The sequence below is a fragment of the Grampus griseus genome, assembly GCF_964374135.1.
Source record: "Grampus griseus genome assembly, chromosome: 5".
Lineage (NCBI taxonomy): Eukaryota > Metazoa > Chordata > Mammalia > Artiodactyla > Delphinidae > Grampus > Grampus griseus.
In genome coordinates this window covers 9,125,708-9,139,652 of record NC_138998.1, presented here as the reverse complement: position 1 = coordinate 9,139,652, position 13,945 = coordinate 9,125,708, and the positions used below count along the sequence as shown (strand labels likewise).

Sequence of the window (13,945 nt, the reverse complement as noted above, 5' to 3'; positions counted from 1 at the left end):
CAGCCGACTGTGGGGCTTCCAGGCCTCCAGAACTGTGTGAGCTGAATCCTATAAGAAATCTCCTCTTCTCTTTCTCTCTCTCTATATTCTACTGGTTCTTTTTCTTTGAAGAAGCCTAATACCAAAGGCTTTCCCTGACAGGCCTCACAGGGGAGAACTGCCCTTCCCACTCCGGACTTGGTGCACAGCCAGCACCTTGCACCCTCTGGAAGGAGCTGCAGTCAAGGTCTCAGGCCAACTCATCGGGCATGATCTTCCACATACTTGTATTCCAAGCCCCGGTGCCTTCGTTCGTAGATCTCTTTATCTGAGGCCTTGGGCAGTGGTCCTTGTCAGGTGGAGGCAGGCGGAGGAAACCGTGAAGACGCCTTCCCTCGTGTGACTTAGTAGCCAGTACTCTTCCACCCCTCGCCTTTCTGCTCACGTCCCGCCCTCTGACACCACCACCATCTCAGGGTTCATAGACTGCCAGACTTTTTCGCTCAGGGCTCCCTCAACAGTGAGAAGATGGCACATCTGTGCTGATCACCTGGCCCTCAACCAGTGTGCCGTTCCGTGGGTGAAAATGGAACACAGGCTTTGGCGTTTTCTCCAGGTTTTGACCCCTGCTTATTACACCACCACAGTAAGTGACTAAAGGCTTAACTCTTCCACTTTTGACTTGTTGCTTTAATTGGCTACTCCGACACCTAGAAGCTTGGCTCTCTCTCGCGCCCAGCTCAGCTGAGCTCCTGACGTTTCCCATAAGATCCAGCAGTCAGTCGCGCTCCTTGGTACTTACCCAAATGAGATGAAAATTTATGTCCTGTACACAAAAACCTGCACACTGATATTTATAGTGGCCTTATTCATAGCTGACAAAAATCAGAAGCAACCAAGGTGTCCTTCAGTAGGTGAGTGGATAAACTGTGGTACATCCAGACCATGGAATAGTATTCTGTGCTAAACAGAAATGAGCTATCAAGACCTGAAAGACATGTAGAAAACTTAGATGCCATATTACTAAGTGAAAGAAGCTAATCTGAAAAGACTACATACTGTATGATTCAACTATATTTCAATCTGGAAAATTATGGAGAAAAACTGGAAAAATCTATGGAGAAATCATGGAGAAAAAATCTGGAAAAAACTATGTAGACAATAAAAAGATCAGTGGTCGTCACGGGTTAGAGGGGAGGGAGGGATGAACAGGTGGAGCACAGAGGATTTTTAGGGCAGGGAAATGACTCTGTACGATATATAGGGGTGGATACACGTCATTATACGTTTGCCCAAGCCCACAGACTGTCTAACACCAAGAGTGAACTGTAAAGTAAACCATGGGAGGGAGACGCAAGAGAGAAGAGATATGGGAACATATGTATATGTATAACGGATTCACTTTGTTATAAAGCAGAAACTAACACACCATTGTAAAGCAATTATACTCCAATAAGGATGTTAAAAATAAATAAATAAAGTAAACCATGGACTTGGGTGATGATGCTGTGTCAGTGTAGGCTCATCTACTGTAACGAATGGACTGCCGTGGTGAGGGATGCTGATGGTACAGTGGGTAGTGTGTATGTGGGCGTGGAGGCAGATGGAAAGTTCTCTGTCCTTTCCACTCAATTTTCCTGTGAGCCAGAAATTCTCCAAAAAATAGCCTGTTTTATTAAAAAAAATCTAAACATTAAAAAAAAAGACAACGTGCTATTCTGGTACATCAGACTAAAAACATAAAGTAATATAAATGGTACACGTGTAACCCAAAGGGTATATTAATATCTACATCTGAGATGGTCATAAAAATAACTGACAATATTTAATGTCTGAGAGGAAAGAGAGCTGGCAGTCAGGAACTGTTTAAACATTCCTTCAAAAATAAGACTCCCCGTTTGTGCTTTGATATAAACTCTGTGGCACATCACTGTGTGATCTGGGAGAGTCTTTATTCCTAGTCCCTGAGGTTGGGTAAAGCTTTTCCAGACAAGACAAATACATTCAATTTATCGTTGAAATTAACTGCATTTTGACATCAGTATAATGTTGAACATGCTCTTAACGAGAAAATAGAGAAACAGAAATTCCGGGGTGGAACAGATGGAAATACTGGCAGATAGACAGATAATGGCTGAGGAGTAAGGGGAGATCTAAAATGAAATAAAAAGGAGCAATGTTTTAAATCACAAAGAGGACATAACTGCCATACCAGGCCAGGCTGAGAAATGACTAAGGAGACCCCTACAGAAAACCTAGGAAAATTACAGTGCAGTGCCATGTTGATGCTGCTGAAAAAACAAGGCAGGAAGTGGACAGAAGTGCCCAAAAGAAACTTTTCCATTTACAAAGTGTTCAGAAAGAAAAGTCAATTAAAAGAGACAATAAACATTTGCGAGATGGTTAGGAAAATCTACTGTTAAATGGATTTGATTATAGTGTTTTAGCTATTAATACAATTTACAAGACAAATAAAAGGTATTTTACTTTGTAAATTAGAAAAAATGTTTTTCTTTGATACTAGTAAAAAACAAAATAAAAATTTAAATAAATAAAAGATAAGAAGCAAAAAATTGAGATACTTAATTTAAAAGTAGACAATGCTTTCTTTACAAAAGCCACGTTGAAAACAGCTTCTGGCACCTGTCCTCTCAGCAACGATGGCACACGAATCCATGCCCTCACCCCAGGTCTCTAGAGCTCCCTTCTGTCTGAGATCACCCCCAATACTAACGAGAGGACACTTCAAATGCTTTGAGGAGCCGGGAAGAACTGTAACATAGGCGCTGGTCCTGAGGAGCTGACAGTCTAGTTGAGAAAACGAGGCACACACTCACAGGAAAGAACAATATAAGACTGAGTGTAATTAAGTGCTACGTTGAGTAGCATTGATTAAAACCTTATAGGACTGTAAAAGCGAGAGGTCAATGAGGGCTAGACTAATCAGGGAAGGTTGGGTTGCGGGGGGGGGGGGGGGGGGACGGGGAGCTACTTTGCCCGAGGCGTGAAAACAGGAGCAAGATTTAGGTAGGTAAGGCCAGGGGAAGGAGGGGACCACATGAGTGACTTACAGTCTGAAGTCAGTCACTAAAAAAAGTGTGAGAAGAGCAGCGCGATTTTAAACTATTACAGGAGTAATAATACGATTATATTATACTATAGGAGTATAATAGGATTATATTTCCTTATCTCCTAACCTTTATTTTTGCATGTAATCTTTTTCTTTTTTTTAACATCTTTATTGGAGTATAATTGCTTTATAATGGTGTGTTAGTTTCTGCTTTATAACAAAGTGAATCATCTATACATATACATATATCCCCATATCTCTTCTCTCTTGCGTCTCCCTCCCTCCCACCCTCCCTATCCCACCCCTATAGGTGGTCACAAAGCACGGACGGAGCTGATCACCCTGTGCTATGCGGCTGCTTCCCACTAGCTATTTTACGTTTGGTAGTGTATATATGTCCATGCCACTCTCTCACTTTGTCCCAGCTTACCCTTCCCCCTCCCCATGTCCTCAAGTCCATTCTCTAGTAGGTCTGCATCTTTATTCCTGTCCAGCCCCTAGGTTCTTCATGACCATTTTCTTTTTATCTTTAGATTCCATATATATATGTGTTAGCATACGGTATTTGTTTTTTTATTTCTGACTTCACTCTGTATGACAGACTCTAGGTCCATCCACCTCACTACAAATAACTCAATTTCATTTCTTTTTATGGCTGAGTAATATTCCATTGTATATATGTACCACATCTTCTTTATCCATTCATCTGTCGATGGACACTTAGGTTGCTTCCATGTCCTGACTATTGTAAATAGAGCTGCAGTGAACATTGTGGTACATGACTCTTTATGAATTATGGTTTTCTCAGGGTATATGCCCAGTAGTGGGACTGCTGGGTCATATGGTAGTTCTATTTTGTTTTTTAAGGAACCTCCATACTGTTCTCCATAGTGGCTGTATCAGTTTACACTCCTACCAACAGTGCAAGAGGGTTCCCTTTTCTCCACACCCTCTCCAGCATTTACTGTTTCTAGATTTTTTGATGATGGTCGTTCTGACTGGTGTCAGATGATACCTCATTGTAGTTTTGATTTGCATTTCTCTAATGATTAATGATGTTGAGCATCCTTTCATGTGTTTGTTGGCAATCTGTATATCTTCTTTGGAGAAATGTCTATTTAGGTCTTCTGCCCATTTTTGGATTGGGTTGTTTTTTTTGATATTGAGCTGCATGAGCTCCTTGTAAATTTTGGAGATTAATCCTTTGTCAGTTGCTTCATTTGCAAATATTTTCTCCCATTCTGAGGGTTGTCTTTTCATCTCGTTTATGGTTTCCTTTGCTGTGCAAAAGCTTTTAAGTTTCATTAGGTCCCACTTGTTTATTATTTTTTTTAATTTCCATTTCTGTAGGAGGTGGGTCAAAAAGGATCTTGCTGTGATTTATGTCATGGAGTGTTCTGCCTATGTTTTCCTCTAAAGAGTTTTCTAGTGTCTGGCCTTACATTTAGGTCTTTAATCCATTTTGGGTTTATTTTTGTGTATGGTGTTAGGGAGTGTCCTAATTTCATTCTTTTCCATGTAGCTGTCCAGTTTTCCCAGCACCACTTATTGAAGCGGCTGTCTTTTCTCCATTGTATATTCTTGCCTCCTTTAACAAAAATAAGGTGACTGTGCTTCCCTGGTGGTGCAGTGGTTGAGACTCTGCCTGCTGATGCGGCAGGGGCACAGGTTCGTGCCCCGGTCCGGGAGGATCCCGCGCGCCGCGGAGCAGCTGGGCCCATGGGCCGTGGCTGCTGGGCCTGCGCATCCGGGGCCTGTGCTTCGCGGCAGGAAGGGCCACAGCAGTGAGAGGCCCGTGTACCGCAAAAAAATAAATAAATAAATAAGGTGACCATATGTGCGTGGGGTTATCTCTGGGCTTTCTATCCTGTTCCATTGATCTATATTTCTGTTTTTGTGCCAGTACTATACTCTCTTGATTACTGTAGCTTTGTAGTATAGTCTGAAGTCAGGGAGCCTGATTCCTCCAGCTCCGTTTTTCGTTCTCAAGATTCCTTTGGCTATTCGAGGTCTTCTGTGTTTCCATACAAATTGTGAAACTTTTTTGTTCTAGTTCTGTGAAAAATTTGCATGCAATCTTAATCCATATAATCCAGCAAAGAATACACAAAGCACTCCTTACAACACATAAGAAAGTAAAAATGTTTCTAGTTTGATTAAAATATTTGGGAATAATCTATTTATAATAATTCTGGTCTGTATCTTTGGAAAAGTGAAAGGTTTGTTTGAAGAGTAGCCATTTGACCTTCATTTCAAAGGTTAAATTTTAAAATCTGTATAGGTAATGTTCATATTGCTTTTTTTTCCAATGTGAAATTTTACTTTTACTGAATAAAATCATGGCAGGGTTTGAGGGATGTTAAAGGTGATGTGAGCACCAGTCTGCCTGACATCAGCCCGGTGGCCTAGAGTTTCTTTCCTAACCTCTCAACACGGAGGTTGGGCTCCATCTCTGAGGCTTCATAAAGAACATGCTGTTTCTATGAAATTTATTAAGTGGTTGAATATTATACTTGGCTGACAATTACTTTCAAAGAGAATGAAAGCTTTCTTCAAGGTGAATAAAGAAACTTACATGAATACTTTTGTTAAAAATTAAATATGAGATGCTGATGGTGAACTGGGTAGAATGAGAACTAAGCAAGGACACTGGGATCTAACCCCACAGACTGAGTGTGATTATTTTCAATCACTTAACTGCCAAGGGCATTGTATTAGTTTGCTAGGGCTGCTGTAACAAAGTACCAAAAAATGGACGGTGGAAAACAACAGAAATGTATTGTCTAACAGTTCTGGAGTCTGAAAGTCCGAAATCAAGGTCTTGGCAGGGTCATGGTCCCTCTCACATCTGTAGGAAAGAATCCTTCCTGCCTCTTCTAGCTTCTAGTGTTGGCAGGGTTTGCTCCTTCTGAGAGCCTCTGAGGGACAATCTGTTCTATGCCCTTCTCACAGCTTCTGGTGACACGTGGAAATCCTTGCCATTCCTTGGCTTGTAGACACATCACTTCAATCTCTGCCCTGCCTTCATATGGCATTATTCTCCCCATGTGTCCTCACACTGTCTTCTCTCTGTGCACGTCTGTGTCCAAATTTTCGTCTTCTTAGAAGGACACCAGTCATATTGCATCAGAGGCCCTCCACTCCAGTAGGACGTCCTCTTAACTGCTTACATATGCAACAATCTATCTCCAACTAAGGTCCTACTCTGAAGTACTAGGGGTTAGGTCTTCAACATGTCTTTTTGGATTGAATATACAGTTCAATTCATAACAGGCCTCATTACCTGAGCCTGTAAAATCAGGATTTTGGACTAGATGTGGTGGATCTGAACTGTTTTTTGGGTGACATATTCCTTTGAGACGATGATGAAGGCTAGACACCCTTGACTCAGGGCAACACACACCTACTGGATATTTTGCACAGCATCAAGATGAAGCCCTCCATTGAACCCCTAGGAAGCAGGGGCCCCAGGTAAGGAGTGCCGTCACTGAAGGAAGGCTCTTTAGTTTCTGCAAGAGCAACATTCCTTGAGCTACAAATACATCACCTATAGCTCCAAGAGAGCACACGTCATGCCCAGAGCCTTGTACAGTGGTGTTCGGTTAAAACTTTTTGAGCTTGAAGACGACTGGGTGTAATGGAACATCAGCATTCTGGATGCCCCAGGCAGGGCATCATGAGTCAGAATCCACGGAGATGGAATAAAAACTTGACACCAATGTTCCACGTGGAACGTACAGGGTGGCAAATTACCCACCTTCCTCTTGTTCTTGACCCCGGCCTAAGATGCAGACTCATCTGATCAGTACTGCCCTCCCATGTGTTCTGCCCTATCCTGTTCTGTGTCTTCTTCCTGCTACTCTGCCCCCTCCCAATTCTCTCTGAGGAACAACACCTTCCCCTTTGAGCCTTGCCCTCCCGACCACTGCTGCCCCTGCAACCTCCAGGGGTGATGGTGGGGGGCACCCCGCTCTGTCTGTGAGCCATTGCTTCCTCTCATTCCATAAAGATCCCTCTTCCTCTGAAGGTCATGCCATGTATCTATACTTCCATCCTTTCCCTTCGTTAGTGTCATGGAGGCACCAGGATGGCCGGCAAAGAGCAGGCACTCAATAAATACTGGTTGAGTGGTTGATGCTTTGAATAAATGATTGACTGAATAAAAGTTGTTTCCTTGGTCACTCTTCTGCAATTATGGGATGCTTCCACTGCTGGCCTCACTGTGCTTCTTCTATACCTTCTCCTATCATGATTCTCAATGAAGTGTCCCTGGAGGACCAAACAAAAAGCCCAGCTCCTTCCCAATCCCTTGATCTCCTCAGTGACTTCCTTCCCCCCTTTACTGTCTTTGACCACCCTGGTCACACCGAGAACTGCTCCACGTCCTCTCGTTTGACCACAACCTCTGATGCTTTCAGCTCTCGCATGCTCCCTGTAAATCCCCTGATACTCTGATTTTGCAGCAGTCTCTTCCTAGCCACACTTCTCTCCCTACACATCTTGAACCTCTCTCTTAAGATGTACTCAACGCCCCCCACCTCCTGCCTCCTTTCAGCCGGATGTGGGCCTCACTTGAAGCCTGAATCGCTCTCTGCCTCTTTGGGTCTTGCCCGGTGAGCGTCACCCGGTGCCACTGCCCACATGTCTCTGCAGGCTCTTCAACAGCTCACGGGCTCATGCTAGGTCTTGGGCAGCCACCTCCCCAGCGCTTCCCAGTCACTCCCCTCAAGCCCTGTCCTGCCACATTCACAGCAGACAGCCTCGCCTCGTCCTTTATCAGGCACCTTCTCCTAGAAACCGGTCTACTTCTGAAACCTGCCTGGTGCCTCCTTCCACAGGACTCCCGACCTCACGCCACTGCCTAGTCTAGGCCCTTGTTTCTTCAATTATTTCACTCAAAAAATATGTGTCAGGAGGATTACTATGCACTGGGCCCTGTTCTAGATGCTGGGATACAGTAGGCAAACCAAGAGAGACAAAATTCTGTCTCACTGGCGGGTAGAAGAGTGGGTGTGAAGAACAAATCATAAACGGTAAAAACTTCAAAAAAACAGGATAATTCAACTTTTCATAAATCCTACTCACAGAACAGGAGGGAAAAACTAGTGCTGACCCTTGAAGGAGGAGCTCAGACTCTGGTCTGAGAAAGAAATTCTCCGCAGCTCTCCCACGTCCAGGTGCCCTGTTTCCCTCTACAGGCAGCCATCAAACCTTCCTGGTCCCCACACCGACCTCCAGTTACATCTTTCTTCTTCCCTTCCCTGTTGACTTTCTTTAAAGATTACTCTGCACATGCTCTCTCTGCATTCTTTCTTTTTTATTTAATTGACTTTTTGTTGAAAATGTAATGTGTGTATAAAATAACAACAAAAACTGTAGAAAAGGCTATTGTAGTTCTGAGCTGTCCAGTTATCCTTCAACCTACCATAATCCAGCTTCTGCTCCCCCAGTCCACTGAATCCACTTCGGTAAGGTCTCCAACAACTGTCCCTCCACAGGTGGACCTTTCCAGCCTTACGTTACTGTACCTCAGCACTCCTGACCCCTGTTACTTCCCTCGCTCATATAACAGCTTTGTGAGCTTACAACAAAAGCTCTTCCTTCTCTGGTGCCTCTTAAATACTGATATTAAATACCTTTGCCACCTTCTCTTTCTGTAAGCACCCACCTTAGCTAGACTGACCATATAATTCTTATGATCTCTATGGGATGCCTCTGAGAGTGAAAGAAGGCAGTATGAATAACTATTACTCTTGATTAGCAAGTGTAAACTGAGACTGTTCCATATAAACTGGGATGTAAGGCCCCTCTATTCTTGGAAGATCACATCCACTTTTGCGGCTTTAACGAACACGTACCTATTCACCATTTGCAAAAATAAATCTGTAGCCTTGACACTGACAGCTTTATTTTCCAATCTTCAGGTACTGATTTCTCACAGACATCTCAAATTCAGCATGGCCCAAACTCAATCATACCCATTCCCCAAACCTGCTAATCCTTCTCTTTCCTCTCCAAGTCGTACAGATTACTCAGCTCTCCAAGCCAGGGCTCATGAGGGAGAACTTCCTGTACTCTCTCACCTATTCGATTTAATCCCCAAGACATGCTGACTTCAGTTCTGAAGATTTCTTCAATCCACAGTTTTTCCCTTGGACTATGGTCATAACTTTTTATCTGATGTCCTTGCTCCAGTCTTGTCTGCTTCAAGTCTATTTCCACACGGCTGACAGAGTGACCTAACACTGCCCACACTGCTGCTCTGAACCTTTCAGCAGTTTCCTGTCACCTCCAGGATAAGGACTCGCATCACGATCTAATTCTCTTGACTCCTTCAGCCTCATAACCTGCTAGTCACTCTCCCTTTGCACCCTCAGGATACCACACAGTCGCAGAAACACACATACAGCACCCCCATTAAGCTGACTCTTCCTCCATAGCTTCTTTGCTCATGCTGTTCCTTCTGCCTGGAACGCAGATCCCTTATTTCGCTCGCCAACATCTATAGCCTTTTCTCTAGTCACACAGCCTGCCCAGAGGGGAGCTCGGTGCCCCTGCTGTAAACTTTCATGCTGCCCATCCATGCCTCAGCCACAGTTCCAGACACGTCAGTTTGAAATTAATGACGTCAGTCTTTCCTACTAGTTGGTAAACTTCCTGAGGACAGGGGCAGTGCCCCTTAAATACTTAATATATAGTCATCCTATTTTTAGGAAATCTCATCCACTGTTATGGGTTTAAATAAGCAAATTTAAATAACTTGGACTTCATATTGAAATAAACAACTTCACTACTCCTGCATTTTTTCACTTTTGCCTATGTGTTTTATAAGGTCATCAGAGCAGGGATTAAAAATGTACAAAGGCTTCAGCTGCCAAAAACTGCAAGTTTTATTAAATTAATTTTTAAAAGTAGATCTTAGCACAGGAAACAGGGTGATTAAATTAAAAATATAGTTGTGATGCAGCAAAGTAAGAAAAGAGTAAATATTCAAATGTTTAAGACTACAGAAAATCAGAATACATTTCGATAGTGGTTTGACTTGGAAAATTTTGTGAAAATATTATCCAAAAGCATTTTTAAAAATAAAAGCAGCTTCTCATTCCTTTTGTTTTTTATTACTTACATTCTATAAAAATCATACCATTTTTAAATGGGAGATTAGCGTTAAATATTCTAAAATCTATCAACAGTATCCCTCAAATCTACCCAAACATTCTTCTCTACTTTCCAAGATGTTTCCTCTTATGATTTCCATGTTCTTCTCGGTTTAGCTCTGACTCAGAAAGAAGGAACTTTTCACTTTGTATGTCAATACCCAAACTATCTGACCTTCAAGGAACAGAAGAAGACCACAAGTTTTGGATAAAATGTGGTGCTCCTGTCACTTACTCATTCAAGTAATTTGGGGGGAATTTAGAAAGCATAATCTAAAATTTAAAGGATATTATTAGTGTTACCAGAGGCATAACAACAGCATCTGGCACAACTGGCATTTAATGAACACAGAAAGAGAACCACACAGCAATTTAACAGTCAAGATTATGAATGACTCCAAATAGTTTATGTTCTTCTGACAAAGTCCTACTCTTATGGTAGTTTTTTATTTCCTACTTCATCATTCCTTTGTGCAATCTCTCCTAATTATATTTTGGCTTACAAATCTGGTTTTGTGAACTGTGGTTATTTTTTTGAGAAGGAAAACAATTTGAGGTATTTTGAAATTTAAAACACGCTTTGCTATTTTCTTCAAGCGGAGGATTATCGGACCATTCCAAAGGGTTAGGCACTGGCTTTCCAGCTCGGCAAGCACCCTAAGGTAGATCGGATGAGGTGGGAATACATCTGCCGTTTGACACTCCACTGAGAAATACATTTGGCCAAAATACAACTGAGAAGAAGTTAAAATATCTTTAAATGTAATATTTAACTTTTATTGGCAAGTTGTAGGTTCTATAAAAACAGCTCCAAGCTCCGGATAAATATTCCTGAATACTCCCTACCTGTCAGAAGGTGGAGCTCTAAACATATCTGAGATACTGGCTTTTTATATGTATGTTTCACAAATGTGTGTAATGAGGAGATTAAAGCAGGAGTAAAGTCTTTAGAAAAAGGGTTCTGAAGAATATTCCAATTCTCTCAATATAAAATCACTCACATCTCCCAATATGTACATGGTTAACTAACAGAAAGCATATTTAGTATGTTCCTTTGAAACTTCAATATACTGCCTACTATAAAAATATAGGTATGGTAATTCAAAATAAAAGATAAAGTATATTTAAGAAACACAGTTTAAAAAATCAGGACCACTTAGTTGAATGTCAGCAAGGTCATTAACACTTACAAGCATCTCGGATGTAGAGTAACATGGCTATGAAGATATAATCAACCAAACTCAGGCTGAGGCCATCTGCAAACAAGGCATCCCAGACCACCAGAAGATCCTGCAGGGGGAACTCTCGTCCAAACAGCAGCCGTACCCACCGTCTGGGAAGAAACAAAACCCAAATTCAGAAAATAGTACTTTTGAGAGTAATATAAAGAGGAATCATTTTCTCCTGTGACTGTGAAAAAATTATAATTTTTAACTGATCACACCGAGCAAATATTATATATCAAAAATATAATACAGTGAAATCCAAGTTTTAAGCTTTCAAATGAGTTTTGTAATTTTATAACTAGGCCACAATCACTAAACTTTATTCCTATATGTATAAAACACAAGTATGATATTTGAGAAGGGTAGAAATCTTTCATATGTATTAGAAATCACAAATCTCAAAAAGGCAAAGAGAAAAATGAATGCAGTTTGATAGTTGCCTCATACGTAAGGTTATGAATTAAAAAATAACAATATTCCAAAATTTTATATTATTACTGACCTTTTTTTTGTTAACTAGACTTTTGCAGATGGTCATATGACAAATTACTACAGCCAAACAGAAAACTGCATTCTCACATTACACTCCTATGTAAAAACATTCATTTTAAAATTAAATGTGGAAAAAACAAAAGATATCTGTTTTTGTCAAGCGCAGACAGTTATTTCAAATGAAACATATAATGATACTTAATTTTTAACTTCAGAATAGATATACCTTATCACTGAGGTTATCTTTCTAGGGGTAGTTTTCAAAACACAGTCAGTTTTATGGCCAGGAAAACGAACACTGGTGCTACAGAGCAGACATAAAAAGCTAATAGGAATACTAAACAAGGTCTGCCTCTAATTCTACATCATAAATAGTAACACCTCAGACTCTGAGCCAATGCTAAGCTATTTATATCTAATTCTTACAAGAAAATTAAAATAATTCACTTTGATATATTTTTATCCATTTACTTCTAATTTTATATATATGGCTATAATTTCCTTTACACAAGCCTTTCTCTAGGAACTTCAGCTAGAAATCTGTGTGATTCTGGCACATAGCAAAGACTCAAAAATTCTAAATTTCTAGTACCACTAAATAGTACAGAATAGAGGAGATTCTTTAAAAATTAGTTAAGAGATATTACCTCCTTGCAAAATTCAAAACCAAATATAACCATCTGTGAGGTTAAAGTGAGGCCAAAAAAAAAAAAAATTCAAATACTGCTTTTTTTTCAGGGAGTATTACATTTAAGGAGGAATCAAAAAGCTGTGACAAAATAGTGTATAATCACACATACGCATCCCAGTTTATTAGGAACCATATGATCAAATATTTGAGTTCTTTTATTCATATTACCAAATTAATCAACAGAATAAACTATTTTCAACTTCATCTTAAATTATGTTACTCAATTTTTCAGGAAGAAATTTAATGTCTAAATGACATTTATCCTTAAAAAGAAATGTTATAGTATTGCTTAGAATGTTTATCTACCTTTCAGTTCTTACCTCACTGCTAATATATGAGAGGTGACTAACACAAAATATATATATATGTATATTTTGTCTAATATGCTTGTATTTATGTGGTTTAGAATGAAACATTATTTCACCACACACTTCTAATTCTTTCAAATTACAAATGCTAATATTTACTGTTTTAAGAAGTACCAAAATATCCCTGAATTAAACAGGTTGCTCTTCTTAATTACAAACAATTAACTGGTCTTGCAAAGAGTGTCGGGGAACCAGAGAATGGGCAAAGCAAAAAGTACCTGGATTAGACCATCTGGGGGACCTGTTTAAGGACCTTTAAACTGATAACTATCTATATCTGCATTAGTAAGTGACTAAAATCACTTAGAACATGGTTATTCAGTTATCCAAGTGACACAACTGATGAAACATTCATCAATGAAAAAAACTGATGAGGGGCGAATGTATAACATGGTGACCATAGTTGGTAACACTGTATTGTATCATTGAAATTTGCTAAGAAAGAAAGAACTTAAATGTTCTCATCAAAAAAAAAAAAAGATAAATATGTGAGATCATGGCTATGTTAATTAAATAGATGGAGGAATCTTTTCACGATGTGCACGTATATCAAATCACAATGACGTATGCTAAATATCCTACAATTGTATGTGTCAATGATACCTCAGTAACGCTGAAAAACATAAGTAAATAAATAAATAAGAATTATCTTGGTTTGACGGATAGGCAAATTTTGGCAATTTGAAAACTGCAAATTCTGACATTTAAGTGATTCCTCCTGGTTCAAATCTGGATGCCAGTACAAAACTCAAGGATCACACCCATAAAACAATACTGTGCCCTGAATGTGGCCCCTTCCCTTCTGGAGGTTATTTTAATGCTTTCCTTATCTGAATAAGCCCATTTGGTAACTGCTGCTGCTGTTTCCCAAAAGACATTGCTTTTGCTAGGCCTTCTTATGTGTAGAGAAAATTTTTTCTGTGTGTTTTCCAGGCTATTGAAAGCAAAATGCCTTTTGAAAA

At 40.2% G+C, this 13,945-nt stretch overlaps 1 protein-coding gene across 2 annotated transcripts in view; it reads right to left on the bottom strand.

Annotated features, from left to right (window-relative positions):
• The window catches only part of TBC1D5 (TBC1 domain family member 5), a 538,167-nt gene that overhangs the window by 132,718 nt on the left and 391,504 nt on the right, over positions 1-13,945 (bottom strand). For both annotated transcript variants that reach the window (XM_082654224.1, XM_082654225.1), the window contains exon 14: positions 11,397-11,539. In XM_082654224.1, coding sequence (XP_082510350.1) covers positions 11,397-11,539 — 143 coding nt within the window. The remainder of the gene's footprint in view (positions 1-11,396; positions 11,540-13,945) is intronic.